Source organism: Nycticebus coucang, chromosome 3, assembly GCF_027406575.1.
Source record: "Nycticebus coucang isolate mNycCou1 chromosome 3, mNycCou1.pri, whole genome shotgun sequence".
Classification (NCBI taxonomy): domain Eukaryota; kingdom Metazoa; phylum Chordata; class Mammalia; order Primates; family Lorisidae; genus Nycticebus; species Nycticebus coucang.
In genome coordinates this window covers 149413383-149433819 of record NC_069782.1, presented here as the reverse complement: position 1 = coordinate 149433819, position 20437 = coordinate 149413383, and the positions used below count along the sequence as shown (strand labels likewise).

The 20437-nt window shown below is 42.4% G+C and overlaps 1 protein-coding gene across 4 annotated transcripts in view; it reads right to left on the bottom strand.

The window, feature by feature from the left end:
- Positions 1-776: 776 nt before the first annotated feature.
- Positions 777-20437, bottom strand: part of WDR11 (WD repeat domain 11) — a 63504-nt gene continuing 43843 nt past the window's right edge. For 3 of the 4 annotated variants that reach the window (XM_053584297.1, XM_053584299.1, XM_053584301.1), the window contains 10 exons: positions 16259-16367; positions 11680-11742; positions 9899-9964; positions 7271-7448; positions 6184-6279; positions 5546-5711; positions 4687-4784; positions 4124-4269; positions 3031-3110; positions 777-1706 (listed from right to left, as the gene is read on the bottom strand). In XM_053584297.1, coding sequence (XP_053440272.1) covers positions 1549-1706; positions 3031-3110; positions 4124-4269; positions 4687-4784; positions 5546-5711; positions 6184-6279; positions 7271-7448; positions 9899-9964; positions 11680-11742; positions 16259-16367 — 1160 coding nt within the window. In that variant the 3' untranslated portion in view covers positions 777-1548. The remainder of the gene's footprint in view (positions 1707-3030; positions 3111-4123; positions 4270-4686; positions 4785-5545; positions 5712-6183; positions 6280-7270; positions 7449-9898; positions 9965-11679; positions 11743-16258; positions 16368-20437) is intronic. The other variant, XM_053584298.1, reaches the window with a different exon arrangement.

Below are 20437 nucleotides of genomic sequence, written 5' to 3'. Positions count from 1 at the left end.
ATCAGGTGTAGACTGGGTCCTGAGTGCTTGGTCCTCACAATGAGGTTAGTGCCCTTATAGAAGAAGACAGGACTTTGCTCATTATGTGTGCACAGCAAGAAGCCAGTATCCTACAGCCAGAAAGTTCCTCACCAGGAACAAATCTGCCTTGATCTTGGATATTCAGCCTCCAGAACAATTTAAGGCACCCAAACTACACAATCTGGTTATAGCAGTCCCAGCTAAGACAATGGTTGAAAACTAAAATGTATCAGGTCAATCATTTCAAATAACAATGTAAAAAGAGCTGTGTTTGCCCATGGTCTCTACAAAGTCTAATGTAACCTAGCCAGGCAAAGAAAGGGCAGGAAAGGTGAGCCTGGCATAGGACCAACAGTGGATCCTAGATTTCTTCTAGAACTATAAGCCAAACCTCTGACATAGCACAGGCTTACTTCTCCAAGAAGCTCAGTATCTTGGCAGAGGGGATCAGTGTAGAAGTGGTTATGATTCTCTCTGAAAACCCTACCTCCTGGTAGGTATTAGGCAATGAGTTACCCTGCAGGCCCAGGAGGGGAAAGACGGGAACATTCGGAAACTCAGACACAGATCTGCCCAGCGTGCAGGAAGGAGTCAGCCCTGCTCCGTGCTGCACCCACGGAACTCCCATGTGCAGCTTTTTCTGGACACAGAAAGAGCAGCCTGGACTGTGGGGCTGGGCAGCCGGATGACCCCAGAAGGCCAGCACATCATCTGACTTCATACACGGCAACACAGAGAACAGGCCTGCGGAAAGATTTTCTTTTATTTATCATTTTTGTATGTTACAGACATTTAAATTCTCCACAATAATTTATAATAGTTACATCTTACACATTTCAGCTATTAGAAGAACACACAGACAAAGTACAAAGACAGACTTCAAAAATGAGGTTACTGTGCTGCATCACGGAAGGAGTTAAAATTCAAAATACCAAAGAGCTCACCTACTGGAACTAAACATAAAGCTTAGAGTTTTCTCTATAAGCTTATGAGCCCGAAATTACAAAATTTAGCAACTGCCTAAAACCAAGAAATCAACAGTTCTGCGTTTTCAAGGTAAGAAAACAAGAGGTGCTTTGCTAATCTCTCTTTAACAAATGTTCGTATCCTGAATGACTATAATAACACAGGCATAGCACACATTTGAGAACAGGTCTCACAAATTTACTGTAGGTTTCTCAAACATGTTCAAATTTAGTCAATTAGTCTATTGAATTTTAAGTTTAAGAAAATTAAGTTTAAGATAATTTCGAAGGACTCTCAAAGAGCTCTTTCTCTGAAAGTATAAAATATTCTATACTTTGAAAATCTGAAGCATTCACATTTTCTCTGAAAGCAATGCAGGCCACAGAACCTGCTCCTACTGCAGACACTTGTCAGCTACTGTGCACGTCTAGTGTCAGAAAGGTGGTGACTCAGCTCCCGAGGACCCCGTCTTCCTCATCCAGCTGGACTGTGATGGTGACCACAGCCAGACCAGCCCCTTTACCTGCCTCCCAGGTCGGATTCCATGGCAATATTAACCTGTCACTCTTTGGTCGGTTCTTCCTTCGGGGATTCAAGCTCCTTCAATAAATCTTTGCCAGATGCTCCAGCTTTTGAAGCAAAAAGAAGTGCTCCTTGTTTAAAGTTGAGGTTCTTCAAACTTCGGGCATAATCTGCATATATAGCAGCAATGAGTTTCTGTAAACCACAGTTAAAGGAAAGAAGAGCAAAGGGAGCTGTGAGCAGCTCCCAGAAGCTCCCACAAGCAGGGAGGGACCTAGCGTCCATGAGGCCACAGCACAGGATGACTGCAGACACTGCTTGGCTGGGGAAGGGCGATTCCTGGCCATGGGAGGAGTTATAGATTGACTCAATCTATAACTTACCATCCTTTGCACCAGCTAAGCCCAAAGTGGCTCTGTCTAGAAGACCCATCCAACATCCTCCCACAACCTACACTCAACTAAAGACTGGAAGAAGCAAGCTGAGAGAAGAAAACTTAGGTGCATACCCTCGTTGCGGTGCAGAGTCTGAGAAGTTGGCATTTTGGGAGCAGATAGTGATTTCCCAAAGCAGGAGCCTGGACACTGGGTGCTTAGACAACCCTGTTCTATTGTGTTTAGACATTCAAACTGTGTACTTCAAGCCACAGTCACTTTAATGGTGACAGGTATATGAACTGTTTAATTTAATGTTTAAAAAAAATTTAGGTTAGTTTTAATTTTCTGAAAGAAAAAAAAATATATATACATACACACACAGAATATATATATATATATATATGTACACACACACACACACACACACACACAGAACCAAATACCTGCCATGCAGAAGTGAAACCAAACATAATTAATTCAAGAAAGACTGCACTGAGAACAAAGGCAGGCTCTGCGGACACAAGGCACCGGGGCCGTATTCTAAAGCTCATTCTTTTCAAAGAAAAAAACGTCACTCAAGTGACATTTAGAAGAAATAAAATGTTCCCGCTGATTAGTGAACCACAGCAGCTTGCCTACAAGACTCAACTCTTCTGAGAGCTGTACTCTGTTCCCTATCAGACTGTCACTGTGAGTTACAGTGGGGATTTTTTTTTTGCAGTTTTTGGCTGGGGCTGGGTATGAACCACCACCTCCGGTGTATGGGGCCGGTGCCCTACTCCTTTGAGCCACAGGCGCCACCCTGGTGGGAATCTTTCTTTAGTCATTCCAGTATTTTCTAGATAAATATATAAAATTTATTCCACAGAATGCCTCATTTTGAAAGTTCCAGACCCTTATTCCTAAGTTCTTCTTTTATCCTCTTTTTACCTGGCCTTCCTGCCCCTCCAACTTAGAGCTGACGCCCGTGACGCAGCCACTACTTTCCAGTTCCGCTCTCCACCCACTTCCCCCCCTTTCCTGGCTTTGGGAAATCAGATTTAACAACATAATAAATACAGTTCCTGCCCAGGGAGCACGACTAAGAGGAATTCACTAACCCACGTGCGCCATTTTCTTCCTCTTCCGACTTCATAAAGGATATCTGTGTCTTGGGTGACTTCCAAGGCCCCATACTTGAGACAGGCTTCCACAAACAAGGCCGCTCTATCAAAGTGCCGCATGCTGCTCAGCAGGACAAAGTAAGTGTTAGGCTTCCTGATTTACATCGTTTGTGGGTAGAACCATCTAAGGGTGTATTTCTCTATAAAAATTTGTACACATTTCCACTGGAAACCTGAGTATCTCAAAAATTATACTAGCAGCTTTCTAAGTCTGGTTTATTTTTTAAGAAAGAGGGTGAATGAATACTCATGTTGCTAACCTAAGCTTTTTAAAAATACTTTTAAAAAAGGGTAAGTGCAGTGGCTCATGACTGTAATCCCAGCACTCTGGGAGGCTGAGGTGGGTGGATGGCCTGAGCTCATGAGTTCGAAGCCAGCCTGAGCTAGAGCAAGGCCCCGTCTCTAAAAATAGCTGAGTGTTGTGGCGGGCACCTGTAGTCCCAGCTACTGGGGAGGCTGAGGTAAGAAAATTGCTTGAGCCCAGGGCTCTGAGGTTGCTGTGAGCTATGATGCCACAGCACTCTACCAAGAGTGACAAAGTGAGACTCTATCTCAATAAAGAAAAAAAAAAAAACAAAAAAAACTTAAAAAAATTGTAAAATAGTTCAAGGCATAGAAATCTACAGACATACAAGTACCCATGTATCCACTATCCAGATTTAACCAATAATCTTTTGCCATATTTGCCTCAACTGAGCTCCCTTGGTTTTAAATAAATGAAACATCCCTCTTCACTTCAAGACTTTCAGAGGGGCAGAGGAGACATCTCCACCTCGCCACACTTTGTTACCCTTCCTCCCGATCTCTGGGCTTCCTTGCATTTTCTCTACTCAAAGCTGAATCATCTCCAAATCTCTGAAGACTTCTTTCATTATATTCTTTTTAAATAGGTACCTGTTGGGTTTGACCAGTGTATCCTTTGGAAAATATCACAGCTCTATGAAGAACTAACGGATACGAACACTCCCTCCTACTCTGCACGTCCAGTACCACCATTCACCCACCGGAGCTCCAGCAAAGTGTGAAGCAGTAAGTCCCTGGCAACCTGAGCAGCACAGGGGGCGCTCTGGGTACCTGTGAAGCGTCTCTGCCACGCTGTAAAAGCATCCCAGAGAGAGAAGGACCAGGAGGGCCTTTGACTTCTGATTGACTTGTGGAGAACAAAGATGGTCAACCCATCGCTTTAAAACATCAGTGCACTCGTCAGAATTTAAACGGACCTGAAAAAGATGCTTATGTTAAAAACAAAAACGTTCTGCAATCTACCAAAAAAAAAAAATCATTGAGTCAAAGTGAGATCTGTTCCCATGAAACAAACACTGGGCTTTGCTTGACTAATACCCTGCCCTGAAAACACAAATGGCAGTGACAATGACCTGGACCTGCATATAGGACCTAGGGGCCCAGCAACACCTTTGGGCTGGAGTCTGAACTCAGACCCCAGCAGGAAGAAGAGGCTGCTACCAATGTAAGCTCCATTTTTCAATAAGAAATGCAATTTACACTCTTAAAGTATAGAAATAGGATGAGAGTTGCAAAAGAATTTTGCAAAGCAGGTGAAAGAATTCTTCTAAGAGCCAGAAGTTCAAGACTGAGCTTTCTATCCCAAAGTTGAAGGCACCTGTGGGATCACCTACTTTCGCAAGCCACGCTGCTCGATTCCACTCGCCATACGTCTGCAGGTAGCGGCAGGCATCTGCAGCTTTATCTATGAGGCAGAGCAACTGGACGCCCTCTAGAAGACAAAAGAACAGCCCCCCACAGTGATGCCGCAGCTCTTTGACAAGTCATTGAAAAGTAAAAATCACTATTTGACTTCACCTAGTCTTATGTCTTTTATACCTGTTAGAGACATTCTTGACTTGACTATTAGGAGTTCTCTGCTGTCACAATACAGTCCAAAGAATAAACAGTAAAGCTTATCTCACAGGCCTTCCTGCTATAGTTTGGCTAGACTGTCCAACTTATGCCTATCGTCTTGACAAATTTTTTTTTTTCTTAGTGTTAAAAACATGTCACTCTGTTGCCCAGACTAGAGTGCAGCACTGCAATCATAGCTCACTGTGACCTTGCTCCCCTGGGCTCAAGTGATTCTCCTACTTCAGCTTCCCCAGTAGCTGGGACTACCAATGTCTGCCACTGTGTCTAAGATTTTTTTTTTTCTTTTTACATTTTTTTTTTTTATAGAGATGGGGTCTTGCTATGTTGCCCAGGCTGGTCACAAACTCCTAGCCTTAAGCAACGCTCTTGCCTCGGCCACCCAAAGTGCTAGGACTACTGACCATACCCAGCTGACCTGGCGATTATAATAGTGCCCCTTTCATTCCTAGAAGTATTCTGGTTTAGACAATTATGGTCTTTTCAACAGCTAACAATAATTTTTCCATTTTTTTTCAGCATATATAAAAAAGAAAGAAGTATCTCTAATAATCAAATAGTTCCTTGATTTTCCCAGAGTACTGACATATATATCCCCCTCAAAGTGCACTGCCTTACCTGCCAACTTGCCGTTGGCAATCATATTAGTTGCCACCAACTTGATAGTGCTCTGAGAGGGGCCTGATGAGGTGACAGTAGTGACCAGACAGGCTTTCAGTGAATCACAGTAATAGTGCTGGTTGTCTGCACTTGTTTCCAGTAGCAACTGCACAGCTCTGTCTGTCTGATAAAAGAAAACGGTTTTTCTAATTATAAGAACATTTTCCCTGAATATAACCCTTTAAAGTTCATACTGTAGAACAGTAAAAGAAGATGTTCATTTTTAAATAATGCTCTTGAATATTTTGTTTATATATAAAAACTGAACAAAAGTACAACACAACTTCTTTGAAATTTAACATAAAATCAGAGGCAGGTGTGTCTAGGTGCTCAAGTAGCTGCCTATTTTAGCTTTGCATCAGTCAATAAAAAAAAAAAAATAGCTAGGCTTCTTCTGATATTATCAAACCCTAAACTACAAAATGGCTCATCATGTTTTACTCTTATGAGATTTATTGGCATTTCTTCAAAAGAAAGCCTAAATCTGTGTGGAAGGAGATACAGTCGGGAGGGAAATACGAGACACACCCACACAGCACTGACATGGTGATGAGCAAGTTCATACAGTTTAAACGGAGTTATCAACACTGACGTACTTGACCCAACAGTAGGAGCTGGTCTGTACACTTCCTTGTATGGTCATATGTTGACCGTTTTACTTCCTGTAGATTAACCCTTTCCAGTTGAAATTTCTAGAATAGGATAAAAAGGAAAATTAAGCCTGGATTATAAGACTCTCGAATTATTTAAATATTACCATACTTAATAAAGGCATTTAAATAAACCCTACTTCTGACTTCTGAGGTTACTAGATAATCAACTTTAGAGAAATCTAAGAATCTGAAAAGAAAAATATATTAAAATGTATCAACGTCTGTGTGCTTATCTGCCTGCTTACAGAAACTGGCATGTGAGTAAAGCTGGATAAAAAAACTATGTGCACTGATGTATTCTGCTGTTCTGCAGAGGTATAGGAAAAGGTAAATTATAAAATAAAATTATGAAGCTGCTAAGTTTCACATATACCCTTGTAAATGTGTAATGTAAATGTCTTAGCACAATAACTAACAAAATGCCAGGAAGGCTATGTTAACCATTGTGATGAAAATATGTCAAACAGTCTATGAAGCTAGTGTATGATGCCCCACGATCATATCTATGTACACAGCTATGATTTAATAAAAAAAAAATTATGAAGCTGCCTTTTTACATTTCAAATAGTAAATTCAACCCAAGTGAATGATCTGTTATCTAGAGAAAATTAACAAAATGAGGGAATCAAAATGAACCTAAGTTTAAAAATTTAAGACAAAAAATTAAGACTGCTTAATAATAACATTTTAATGTCCATTAAAAACATTTAGTGAGTGTTTATGTGCTCTTGAAATCAGACCTTTCCTGTGCAAATATGCCGAGGGGCTTATTGCTACCCTGTTTCCCTGAAAATAAGACATCCTCCGAAAATAAGACCTACTAAACAGGAAAGATAAGACATCCCCTGAAAACAAGACCTAGCGCATCTTTGGGAGCACACCTTAAAATAAGACACTGTCTTATTTTCGGGAAAACAGGGTATTATGTGAACATTAACTTAGTTTGAAAGCTTCTCAAATGTAAGATACTTACAAAGACACAGTACGCAGATGATAGCTTTCAAGGTTTTTAACATAGGAAGCACGATACCTGGAAATAGGCATTTTCACAAAGTATATCATAACATATATCTAGCGGGTTGCTCAGTTTGTCCCGAGGAGCAGACTCCTTCGTAGCTGTCGTGCTTGCTGACTTCTCCTGGGACAAGCTGTGCAGGTAGTGGGCAGCCACAGTCCAGAAGTGCAGTTCTGACTCGTCACCATAAAGCCTGAGAAGGGTGAGACCAACATCATGACTGCTCACTCACACGGCAGACCTGGGCAGACAGTGCTTCCTACAGCAGCCTGTATCACCGGGACTGGGCAGACAGTGCTTCCTACAGCAGCCTGTATCACTGGGACTGGGCAGACAGTGCTTCCTACAGCAGCCTGTATCACCGGGACTGGGCAGACAATTCCTACAGCAGCCTGTATCACCGGGACTGGGCAGACAATTCCTAAAGCAGCCTGTATCACCGGGACTGGGCAGACAGTGCTTCCTACAGCAGCCTGTATCACCGGGACTGGGCAGACAATTCCTACAGCAGCCTGTATCACCGGGACTGGGCAGACAATTCCTAAAGCAGCCTGTATCACCGGGACTGGGCAGACAGTGCTTCCTACAGCAGCCTGTATCACCGGGACTGGGCAAACAATTCCTACAGCAGCCTGTATCACCGGGACTGGGCACAGCAGCCTGTATCACCAGGACTGGGCAGATATTGCGTCCTACAGCAGCCTGTATCACCAGGACTGGGCAGACAATTCCTACAGCAGCCTGTATCACCAGGACTGGGCAGACATTGCTTCCTACAGCAGCCTGTATCACCAGGACTGGGCAGACAATTCCTACAGCAGCCTGTATCACCGGGACTGGGCAGACAGTGATTCCTACAGCAGCCTGAATCACCGGGACTGGGCAGACAGCACTTCCTACAGCAGCCTGTATCACCGGGACTGGGCAGACAGCGCTTCCTACAGCAGCCTGTATCACCGGGACTGGGCAGACAGTGCTTCCTACAGCAGCCTGTATCACCAGGACTGGGCAGACAGTGCTTCCTACAGCAGCCTGTATCACCGGGACTGGGCAGACAGTGCTTCCTACAGCAGCCTGTATCACGGGGACTGGGCAGACATTGAGTCCTACAGCAGCCTGTATCACCGGGACTGGGCAGACAATGCCTACAGCAGCCTGTATCACCAGGACTGGGCAGACAGTGCTTCCTACAGCAGCCTGTATCACCGGGACTGGGCAGACAGTGCTTCCTACAGCAGCCTGTATCACCGGGACTGGGCAGACAATGCTTCCTACAGCAGCCTGTATCACCGAGACTGGGCAGACAATTCCTACAGCAGCCTGTATCACCAGGACTGGGCAGACAGTGCTTCCTACAGCAGCCTGTATCACCGGGACTGGGCAGGCAATTCCTACAGCAGCCTGTATCACCGGGACTGGGCAGACAATTCCTACAGCAGCCTGTATCACCGGGAATGGGCAGACAGTGCTTCCTACAGCAGCCTGTATCACCGGGACTGGGCAGACAATTCCTACAGCAGCCTGTATCACCGGGACTGGGCAGACAGTGCTTCCTACAGCAACCTGTATCACCGGGACCTGGCAGACAATTCCTATAGCAGCTTGTATCACCGGGACTGGGCAGACAGTCCTTCCTACAGCAGCCTGTATCACCGGGACTGGGCAGACAATTCCTACAGCAGCCTGTATCACCGGGACTGGGCAGACAGTGCTTCCTACAGCAGCCTGTATCACCGGGACTGGGCAGACAATTCCTACAGCAGCCTGTATCACCGGGACTGGGCAGACAGTGCTTCCTACAGCAGCCTGTATCACCAGGATTGGGCAGACAGTCCTTCCTACAGCAGCCTGTATCACCGGGACTGGGCAGAAAGTGCTTCCTACAGCAGCCTGTATCACCGGGACTGGGCAGACAATTCCTACAGCAGCCTGTATCACGAGGACTGGGCAGACAATTCCTACAGCAGCCTGTATCACCGGGACTGGGCAGACAATTCCTACAGCAGCCTGCATCACCGGGACGTAGTGCTGTCCTTTCCAGGTGAGGGGGAGAATAGCAAGTTCTTCACCACGCCCCTAGGTCTCCAGCAGTACAGGGGCCGGACTGCACAGGCCACCTGGAGACCCCAACAACTCTCAAGTGCCCCCCTGGTTAGCTATTATCACACCCTTCAGTGTGCGCCACAGCTTCACATGAGGAAGAAGTTCTTTTGGGATAACTTCCTAGATTAGGTGTGAAAATAATTTGCTATTTATTCTCTGGGGAATAGAGGAAAAGGCCTTTTTGTACGTGACAACTCTACTGTACAGTGAGGAAGTACAGGTTTGTTGCTTCTAAATACAACTTATTGTGTATTTATATACATGCTATTTGTATCTGTATTTTAAAAACATATTTTATAAAGTTGTTTGTGGAAGGGAGCCATTTTAATCAGAAGGCCTAGATCTCACACTTAAAATGTAATCTTATTTTTTCCCTATCTGTATTACTACTCTTAAAATTATTTTAAGTCAAATCTAAAGGATGACCTGACATATTCCTCTAACATGTAAGAAACTATAACTAAAAACTCTTAAGAGAAATTTTTACTTAATTTTACTTGAAATTCTGTCTCTTACACTGAATACTTTAAACAATCTCACCTTGAAACAAGCAGGCATCTCTGCAGGAGAGTGAATTCTGGGTCAAGCAAGAGTTTCTTTATGTCACTGTAGATAGGAATTCAGAGAAATATTAAGACAAAAGTTTTGAATCAAGCAATAAAGTAGAGAAAGAAATCAATATACTCTTGACATGAAAAATTTGAGTCCAAGAACATGTTTAAAATATAAAAGTTCTTTGCCATTACCCTGAAAATAGGGAAGTTTAAGGGGTTAAGAGTGTACCTCTGCTTGGAGAGGGGCCCATCAGCCACCACACAGACTGAGGGGCGAGTCTGGTTTCCAGGTTTGCGGCAGTTCAACCCACACTTCATTTTTTAAATAAACAGTTGCTCAACTATTCCAACAAGAATGCCATTGTTGATAAAATCATTCTGCTAATTAAGAGGAACACTGTATACTTTGGAGAATACAGCATTTAGAAGTTATTCTGAAACCATTCCAAAAATGAAATATTTAAGGAAGAATGGCTAGTGTTTTTACAAATGACTATTTCTAAAATAGTCAAACATCAAATATTCATATATTAGGAAAGATATTCTTTAAGTCCTTAGTTTCCCATTTAAACATAAATGTTCATCTTTAGACAGAGAAAATAATTATTTTGAATTTGCTATCAATAAAACGTTCTATTACACTTTGTTAAATAATATATGTGGCCAATTCTAGATTACAAAAATGTGTTGTTTTACGGAGATCTCCTTGTAAACCCTGTTTTTCTCCTTCCTTCGCATTATTATTCCCCACCCATCCTTCTAAAAGGGAGCATATTGATTTCCTAGGCACACTGTATACACCCAGCACCTCAAGCAGAGAACCCATTTTGTTAGAATAGGAACTAGGAGACGGTGCTGAGACCCCATGCAGGAGCCTGAAGCCTGTGGGCAGGTGTTAAGTAAGGTAAACCACCCTCAGGCAGAAGCTAACTAGGGGGGCTGATAACCAAAGGCAAGAACCAGCTTCAACTGGCTTGTCAGATTCCAAGAGCTTTAGCTTCTTATAACATCATTTACACTGTGGTTTTAAAATTTCTCTACCCTTCAAATACCATGACAGTTCTGAGACAAAACTATAAAGTAAAAATATGAGGGAACTCAATTCTAGGAATTACTACCCAAATTATTAGTAACAGCCAACCCCTTTGCCTTGACTATTTCTCCCTCAATTAGTAAGACTCCAAAAGACCAAAACCCACCTCCTCCTTACACAGCTGCTCTCCTTCAAGCTGGCCCCCACTCTCTCTGTTCTAAGAGAAAGTATTCAAAGTATTTTACTTTCAATACAAGCTGTTATCTGCTTGGCTTACAAAATGCAACTTAAAATTCTTTTTCTCCAGATGACACTAAGAACGTAGAAAAGCCTCAGCCTTGGAGGCTGGTAACAATTTTAGAGGCAGGAACAGACATGGGAGCATTGGCCTCAGTGTGTTCTCAGCCTACGGCTCTGTGGGGGATTTGTAGCGGAGGTGTCTACAAGGCTACAAGGATGCTCACACTACGTGTTCAGTCCTGCCCTGATGTAAGACCAGAGCAGGTGACAGCTAAGGATGTGGTGAAAACACATGTGCTGCCACTAGGACTAAGCACTTTTCCTACAAAGCAAAGATTCTAAATGGACACAAACCTCTGTAAACAGAATGATCTCTTCTTGGGCCACTAAAGTTTTCTAAAACATAACTTATTACATTTTAATTTTTAAAAGAACAATTTATTATATTTTTCTTTCTCATATTCTTATCTACTAATAAAACAAAGAGAACGTACTTAGACAATGAATGCAACTGCTCTTGAAGGAGATTCTTTATTTCTTCATTTTCTGGATAATCACTGTACAGAAAAGATATTGAATTTTTAGTTTATTTCTTCACTTAAACCCATTAGTATCTTCAACAGAAAAAATGTTGTGTTAAAACAGAAACAGGAGAACAATCCAAGATGGCGTCCGAGTAACAACTTCCCTGCAACAGGGCACAGTGAGTCTGGGGAGATAAGACTCCAGGCATCTCTGGCTGGTGGGATCTGCCTATAATCGATCCCATTGAGAATACAGGGACTCAGCAAGGGACTTCTGGACCCCAAAAGAAGGACAAAACCAGTGGAAAACTGGCAAGTGGTTGCATGTGTTCGATCGACCTAATCCCACCAGAAGCCATAAGTACAAGCAGCAGTGAGACTGCAAACCGGAAAGACCTTACCTGTGAACTGTTTCAGTGTTTTTGGACTTGGCACTCAGTTTAACTGCCTTGGGGAGAGCTTGAGCAGGAGTGCGGAGAACTTTGGGCATTGTCTAGGGCCCCAGACTGAGCTGCTGAGCCTGACAGAGCTAATAGTGTTCCGCTGTGGGCCGCAGGTAGCCACTGTGAGAGAACTGCCCCGGCAAGCTCCGCCCTCAGGGTCACAGAGCAAGGATAGGGCAGGAGCTAGTAACCTAGTGACTGAGAAGCCTAAAGGCAGGGACTAAGCTGCCTTGTAGCCTTAACCCTCAGGGGCAGAGTGAAACCGGTTTTGGCACACTGCAGCCTCAGGCTGTTGCCCTGGGTAGAGTGCCGTGGCGTTACAGCTCATAGCAACCTCAAACTCCTGGGCTTGGCACTGCCCAGACCTCCCTAAGAGATGCGCCACGACCCTCGACCCGTGACCCTCGCCTGCCAGGCCTCTGCATGCCCTGACCAGGAACTGTGGGAGCCGCACAACCCTGTGTCCTCCCTCCTGTACCCTCCCTCCGCACCAGCTGGTCTGGCCAGGGAATCTGGTAACTGTGTGCCCTCCGGAGCCCTCCCTGCCTCTGCACAGAGCCCTTCTCCTGGCCAGATACTGCTAGAGCCTTGGGCTCTCTGTGCCAAAGTCACTGGGCACCAGGCACTCCCAGAACTGTGCGCATCACCTCCCACCCTGTTGCTGGATCTGAGTGTGTCACACTCCGGAGCTGCTTCCACAACCAGAACTCCCTGGCTGGGGCAGCCCCAGAGGAACTACACAGGGTCACTCCCTACAAAGATCCAGCAACAATAGAGTGATCCCGCTAGAGTCTAATCTTGGAGAGACTCCTCCCCAACTCTGAGGATGGCCAGAGGCAACAGTGAAAAACAATCATGAGGTGAAATCAACAGAAACACTCTGGCAATATGAATAATCAGAGTAGATCAACTCCCCCAAGGATCCATGGGGCAGACACAGCACAAGACCTTGCACAAACAAATAGCTGAGAAGTCAGAAATCGAATTCAGAATCTAGATAGCAGATTAGATCTTCAGAATCTAGATAGCAAGATTGAATTAGAATTCCAAGCAGTAACCCAAAAGATATCTCAAGAATTCAACCAATTCAAAGAACAAATGACCAAAGATTTTGACACATTGAGACAAGAAGTTGCAGCCCTCAAAGATCTGAGAAACAGTAGAATCCCTCAGTAACAGAATGGAGCAAGCAGCAGAAAGGATTTCTGACATTGAAGACAAAGCTTTTGAACGCTCCCAAACTCTCAAAGAGGAAAACACTAGGGATTCTACTACAAAACTTTTAGAAGTAATCAAGGAATATAGCAATGTCTCAGGCTACAAATCAACACCCATAAATCTGCAGCCTTTATATATACCAACAATAACCAAGCCAAAAGAACAGTCAAGGACTCTATTCCTTTCACAGTAGTGCCAAAGAAGATGAAATATTTGGGAGTATACCTAACAAAGGACGTGAAAGATCTCTACAAAGAGAACTATGAAACTTTAAGAAAAAAAATAGCTGAAGATGTTAACAAATGGAAAAACATACCATGCTCATGGCTGGGAAGAATCAACATTGTTAAAATGTCTATACTACCCAAAGCAATATATAATTTTAATGCAATTCCTATTAAAGCTCCATTGTCATATTTTAAAGATCTTGAAAAAATAATACTTCATTTTATATGGAATCAGAAAAAACCTCGAATAGCTAAAACATTACTGAGCAATAAAAACAAAGCAGGAGGAATCATGCTACCAGACCTGAGACTGTACTATAAATCCATAGTGATCAAAACAGCATGGTACTGGCACAAAAACAGAGAAGTAGATGTCTGGAACAGAATAGAGAACCAAGAGATGGATCCAGCTACTTACCGTTATTTGATCTTTGACAAGCCAATTAAAAACATTCAGTGGGGAAAAGATTCCCTATTTAACAAATGGTGCTGGGTGAACCGGCTGGCGACCTGTAGAAGACTGAAACTGGACCCACACCTTTCACCATTAACTAAGATAGACTCTCACTGGATAAAAGATTTAAACTTAAGACATGAAACTATAAAAATACTTGAAGAAAGTGAAGGGAAAACTCTTGAAGGAATCAGCCTGGGTGAATATTTTATGAGGAGGACTCCCCAGGCAATCAAAGTAGTATCAAAAATACACTACTGGGACCTGATCAAACTAAAAAGCTTCTGCACAGCCAAGAACATAGTAAGTAAAGCAAGCAGACAGCCCTCAGAATGGGAGAAAATATTTGCAGATTATACCTCCGATAAAGGTCTAATAACCAGAATCCACAGACAACGCAAACGTATTAGCAAGAAAAGAACACATGATCCCATCTCAGGGTGGGCAAGGGACTTGAAGAGAAACTTCTCTGAAGAAGACAGATGCACGATCTACAAACACATGAAAAAAAGCTCATCATCCTTAATCATCAGAGAAATGCAAATCAAAACTACCCCAGTAAGAGTAGCCCACATAACAAAATCCCAAAACCAGAGATGTTGGCATGGATGTGGAGAAAAGGGAACACTTCTACACTGCTGGTGGAAATGCCCACTAATACGTTCCTTCTGGAAGGATGTTGGAGAATACTTAGAGACCTAAAAACAGACCTGCCATTCGATCCTATAATTTCTTTACTAGGTTTATACCCAGAAGACCAAAAATCACAATATAACAAAGACATCTGTACCAGAATGTTTATTGCAGCCCAATTCATAATTGCTAAGTCATGGAAGAAGCCCAAGTGCCCATCGACCCACGAATGGACTAGCAAATTGTGGTACATGTATACATACCATGGAATATTATGCAGCCTTAAAGAAAGATGGAGACTTTACCTCTTTCATGTTTACATGAATGGAGCTGGAACATATTCTTCTTAGCAAAATATCTCAGGAATAAATTATAGCTTTCACATGAAGGCTATAACCCAACTATAGCACAAGACTATGAGGAAAGGGCCATGGGGGGGGGGAGGTTAGAGTGGAGGGAGGGTAAGGGGTGGGGCCACACCTATGGTGCATCTTAGAATGGGTTCAGGCGAAACTTACTAAATGCAGAATACAAATGTCTACATACAATAACTAAGAAAATGCCATGAAGGCTACATTGAACAGTTTGATGAGAATATTTCGGACTGTATATGAAACCAGCACATTGTACCCCTTGCTTGCACTAATGTACACAGCTATGATTTAACAATAAAAAAAAAGAAAGAAAAAAAGAATAAAGAATTGCTTTTATCATGAAAAAACAAAACTAAACTAAACAAAACAGAAATAACCTTTTTGTCTTGGTTTGAAACCTAGCCGTAGACTAAAAGAACAAGTCTACCTAGGGCCCCTCCAATCATCCTTAGTGTCTGCTTTTATCTTATTGAGTCAAAGACAAGGAAATAACTACAGAAAGCCTCTTTGGCTTTAAGAAACCAGATAATTTATTAGCAGGCTCTGAAAAGTATCAGGTTAAGATTCCTTTTAATAAAGTACCTAGCAACAACTAAAGGAAGCTATTCATTCTGCTCTGCAGATGAAGATTTGCTGCTCCCAGGAGACAGTTCTTGGAGAACAGACCCCTCATGGCACTGTTTTTAAATCCCCCAACCCACGTTCACCTGTGCATTCTACATGGCAGAAGTTCTATAATCTTTTGTGGATTTAATAGCCACTAATGATATTTCTGTGAACTTTTTTGGGCAAACATTAAGATTTACAGACCATAACATACCCCTGAAGCAGGCCCACTGATGCTGCTTTTAAAAAGAATTAGCCTGGCCCCAAATTCCCCTAGGTCTCCATCGACCATCTTCCCATGCATCCTTTTCCTCACAAGTCCATAGTCAGATCATAAGATGACCACACAGCCACCTGAGGGCGACACAGGCTCTCACAGCTCTAAGCTGACTTGCATCCCCACAAAGGCCCCAGAGGGATGGAGACCAGAGCAGACTGGAGGGCCTTTCTGTGACTCTGCCTTCAGTTGGCTTGGTTTTAAGGTCCATTCCCTTTAAACCCTGGCGTATAGGCCATGCTGACTTTCATGGGTTTCATAGGTGTTTTTCAACTCCCAGTAAATTATGAAAGAAAAACAAAAATGGAAAAACTTACACATGAGAAATGTCCAAAGAATACTGTCCACTCCAAGGCTGGTGTAGTAAGAAGGCTTTCAAGGCCAGGGAGGCCCTTGGAACAAGGAGGTATGGGCACCACACAGGCTCTAAACAAAAAAAATTTCTTTTGTTTAATAAAATTAAGTTTTATACTAAAAGTAAAGCTTCAGCTATAAATCATTTACAGAGGAGTCAGCAGCAAGCAACACAGAAAATACATTCAATGTAGGTGATACAGACTAAGAGTGGAGAGATTCTCTGCCTGCCTCAGCTTCCCAAATAGCTGGGCCTACAGGTGCAGACCACCACACTCAGCTTCTTCCCTCCCTTTTCAGAATTCCAGTATCCTGTGTAGTGTAAAACTTTTGTACTACTTGAAAAGACTCAATGCGATGACTGAAGAGATAGCAACAAAGCTCATTACTGTAAAATATTAAAGATAATTACGTTTACCTGTATCTTGTTCCATTCCATGTCTTTGCTTTTCTGAGTCTATTAAATGAACATGCCCCATCATCATGAGCTTGTCACTGAGGGGATTAGACCACCTGTGACCACTCGCATTCCCGGGTCTCATGTGTAACAGGAGCCCTGAACAAAGGGGCTATCTTCTTGGACTCTAGGCCCACATCCAGCAACTGGCTTACTTAGGACCCTAACAAACAAGATCTGCCTCTTCTGCAACGTGTCCCAGTACAAAGAAACAGAAGAGCCAAAGATGCCAACACCTGACAGCTCTGCCTGACCGTTCTGCACTCCTGATCTTGGATCCACTTCGCAGGGTCCCCTGGGTTTTACAAACTCAGCCTCACCACTCTTCCAGCATCCTGCACAGCCTTTCTCTACAGATCCCTTGAATAAACACAATTATGTAAAATGACACAAATTTATAAATGGTGTTGCCTTACTTAAGTGGCTCGCATGGACTTTAGACTCTGCTATCCAGTATGACAGCCACTAGTCACATGTGACTACTGAGCACTTGAATTGTAACTCTTCCCATGAAGGAAATTCAGTTTATTTTATTTAAATTCAAAAACTGATACTTGATTCAGTCATTGAGTAACTTTTAAGCATGTTTGTAAGAATTTGGACCCATGACTTTTTATTTGAGAGAGGGTCTTACTCTGTCACTCAGGCAGGTATGTAGTGGCACTAATGTAGCTCACTGCAACCTTGACCTTCCAGGCTCAAGCAATCCTCCTACCTCAGCCTCCCAAACAGTGGGACTACATGTGCGCACCACAACACATGGCTAATTTACTTTTTAATAGAGCTGGGGTCTTATTACTGTGTTACTTATTACTCAGGTTGGTCTGTAATTCCTGGCTTCAAGCCTTCCTCCACCTAGGCCTCCCCAAAGTGCCAAAGCACTAGGACTATAGGCAGGAGCCACAATACCCAGCTACGTGACTACTTTTTCAATCAAAATTTTTCTAAAATCTATATAGAGCTGAAGTATTTCTGCTGGAAATCTGTTCTATAAATTGAGAGGACAATTCAATTTATTTCATAATAGATACAAGTAAAATACGAACTGAATTTCAAAGACTGAATATTAAAGAAATGTAAAATATCTCATTATTTTTAGTATTCATTATATGTCGAAATAATTTTTTTTTAATTTTTTATTTTTGCTTTCAATTTCAGCTGGCTTTCATTCTTCTTAGTTTGAAGTTTGTTTTTTTTTTTCTTATTTATTTATTTATTTTTTCTGTTCTTCCTTTAGCAATTCTCTTCCCTTTGCCTCCCAAGTAGCTGGGATGACAGGTGCCTGCCACAACGCCCGGCTTTTTTTTTTTTTTTTGTTAGAGACAGGGTTTCACTCTGGCTCACTCCTGCTCATACTGGTCTCCAAACTCCGAGCTCAGGAAATCCACCTGCCTCGGCCTCCCACAGGGTTGGGACTACAGGCGTGAGCCACCACGCCCGGCCAAAATAACATTTTTGATATATTGGCCTAAAAAAAAATTTTAATTAAATTTTGAATTTAATTAAATTTATTTGAACTTATTTCTTTTTACTTTTTAAAATGTGGATACTAGAAAATTTAAACTTACATATGTGGGTCACATTTCTTTTGGATAGCTCTACTTTAGAAAACTTCATTCTATGTAGTTAAAAATTAAATCACGCATAAAATATTTTATGTGAACTTTTCAATACAAAAGCCAGGAAGTGGTTGGAAATGTTACTAATAGTACTTTTTTTCACAGGCAAGAAGTGATTCAATAAAATCACTTGCAATGCAGTTCCTATTCAACACTCCCCTGTTGTTCCCCAAATACCCGGACAGCTGTCTTCATTTCCACAATCCGGGTCCAGTCCAGTCTCCTCCGGCACCGTCGTTCCTGTCAGGCTCCTCTAATCTGGCAGTCCTCCTAGCCTCTGTTTTTGGTCTTACAGTACGTTTCTATTCTGGAAGAATCCGGGTCAGCTGCTGTGAAAATGCCCTACCTTCCGGTTTGTCTGTTTTCTGAGGATCAGATTCAGGGTAAACATTTTTGACAGAAGCTGCACACGGGGCTGTTGTGCTAGTTTCTGCATCGCATCGTGTTAGTGGTCTGGTTATGGGAAACATGAAACTGATGGTCTAGTTAGAAGGGTGTTCCTCAGAGCTCTCTCATCAGGGTACTTTCCCCCTGTATAGTTAGTAACCTGGGGGAGACACTGTCAGACTGAATTTCCTATCCTCAAACACACTTTTACCCAGTGATGTGGGTAAATGATCCTTTCTTGAATCAATTATTGCATCAAGTGTTGCAATCAATTCAATCAATTACTGCATCAAAGGATCCATAAATGATTCTTTCTTGAATCAATTATTGCATCAAGTGTTGCCAATTGCCAATTCTCTAATTCTGTCATTCTTTCTGCCTTTATCATTTGGCATTATTCTCGACACTCGAGCTTTCCCTTCTTACCCACACTCCACGCTTTCTTTGACTATTACTACAGAATGATAGTTTGTGTCTCCGACAGCGACGCCAGCATCATGCTTTAGGACACACAGGCTGCCCCTTTCTACACAAGCAGACTATGCACACTGTTTACACTTGCGTTTTTTACTTACTGTGTCCTAGACAGCACTCCGTGTCACTTCAGAGAGCCATTTTCCTTGCTTTCTTTTATGGCTGCACAGATTATTTTATTACGCAGCTGTTCCTAAATATACTCAGCTCATCTCCTATGGAGAGGCAGTTGGCTATTTCCAATGCATACATTTTAATCATAGGTCTGGATGTACATCTTGAGATAAATTCTTAGCAGTAGGGCTGCTTGCTAAAAAGGTAAATGTGCACAAACTAGGTCAGCTGCGGTCAAACCCCTTCTTAAGGATTTCACCATGAGCAGTGTATGAGAAGGCTTGTTTGTTCAACAGCTTTGCCAACACAGTATATTTTCAAGTTTTTAAATTTTTGTTAATAGGTGATAAACAGTTTCTTAGTGTAATTTTAATCTGTATTTTTCTTATTATGGATAAATTCTGAATACCTTTTCATATGCTTAAGAGCCATTTATCTATCTTTTTTCTCCCTTGTAGATAGTCTGTTAATGACTTACAAATTATTTCTCCCAGGTTATCAATAACAGTTGCTTTCTTTTGCTATGAAACTTTTTTTAAAATTCCATTTAGTCATTTTTTCTTCTACATCCAGGTTATAAAGGAAGGAATGTATCTGGTAAGAATGAGGCTTACCTAATCACTTATAGTACCACAAAACAGCCTTAGAAAAGATGAAAGTGGCTAGCTTACTTAACTCTTTCTTTCTACTCATCCCTAATAGACAACGACCTACATAATTCTCATATTTGCAAGTCAGTCCCATTCACTTGTAGTAGTTTTTTTTTAGACAGAGTTTTACTCCGTTGCCTGAGCTAGAGTGTGATGGTGTCATGATAGTTCACTGTACCTTACGCTCCTGGGCTCAGGCAATCTACATGCCTCAGCCTCTGGAATAGCCAGGACTATAGATGCATGCCACCATGCCCAGCTAAGTTTTATTTTTGTAGAGACAATGGTCTCGCTATGTTGCTGAGGCTGGTTTTGAGTTCCTAAGAGCAAGCAATCCTTACCAAAGTGATGGGATTACAGCATGAACTTCTATGCACCACCCCACTCCATCTCTTTTAGGCAGTAGTAGTTGTCAGCATTAAGTCACAGTACGTTTGAAAA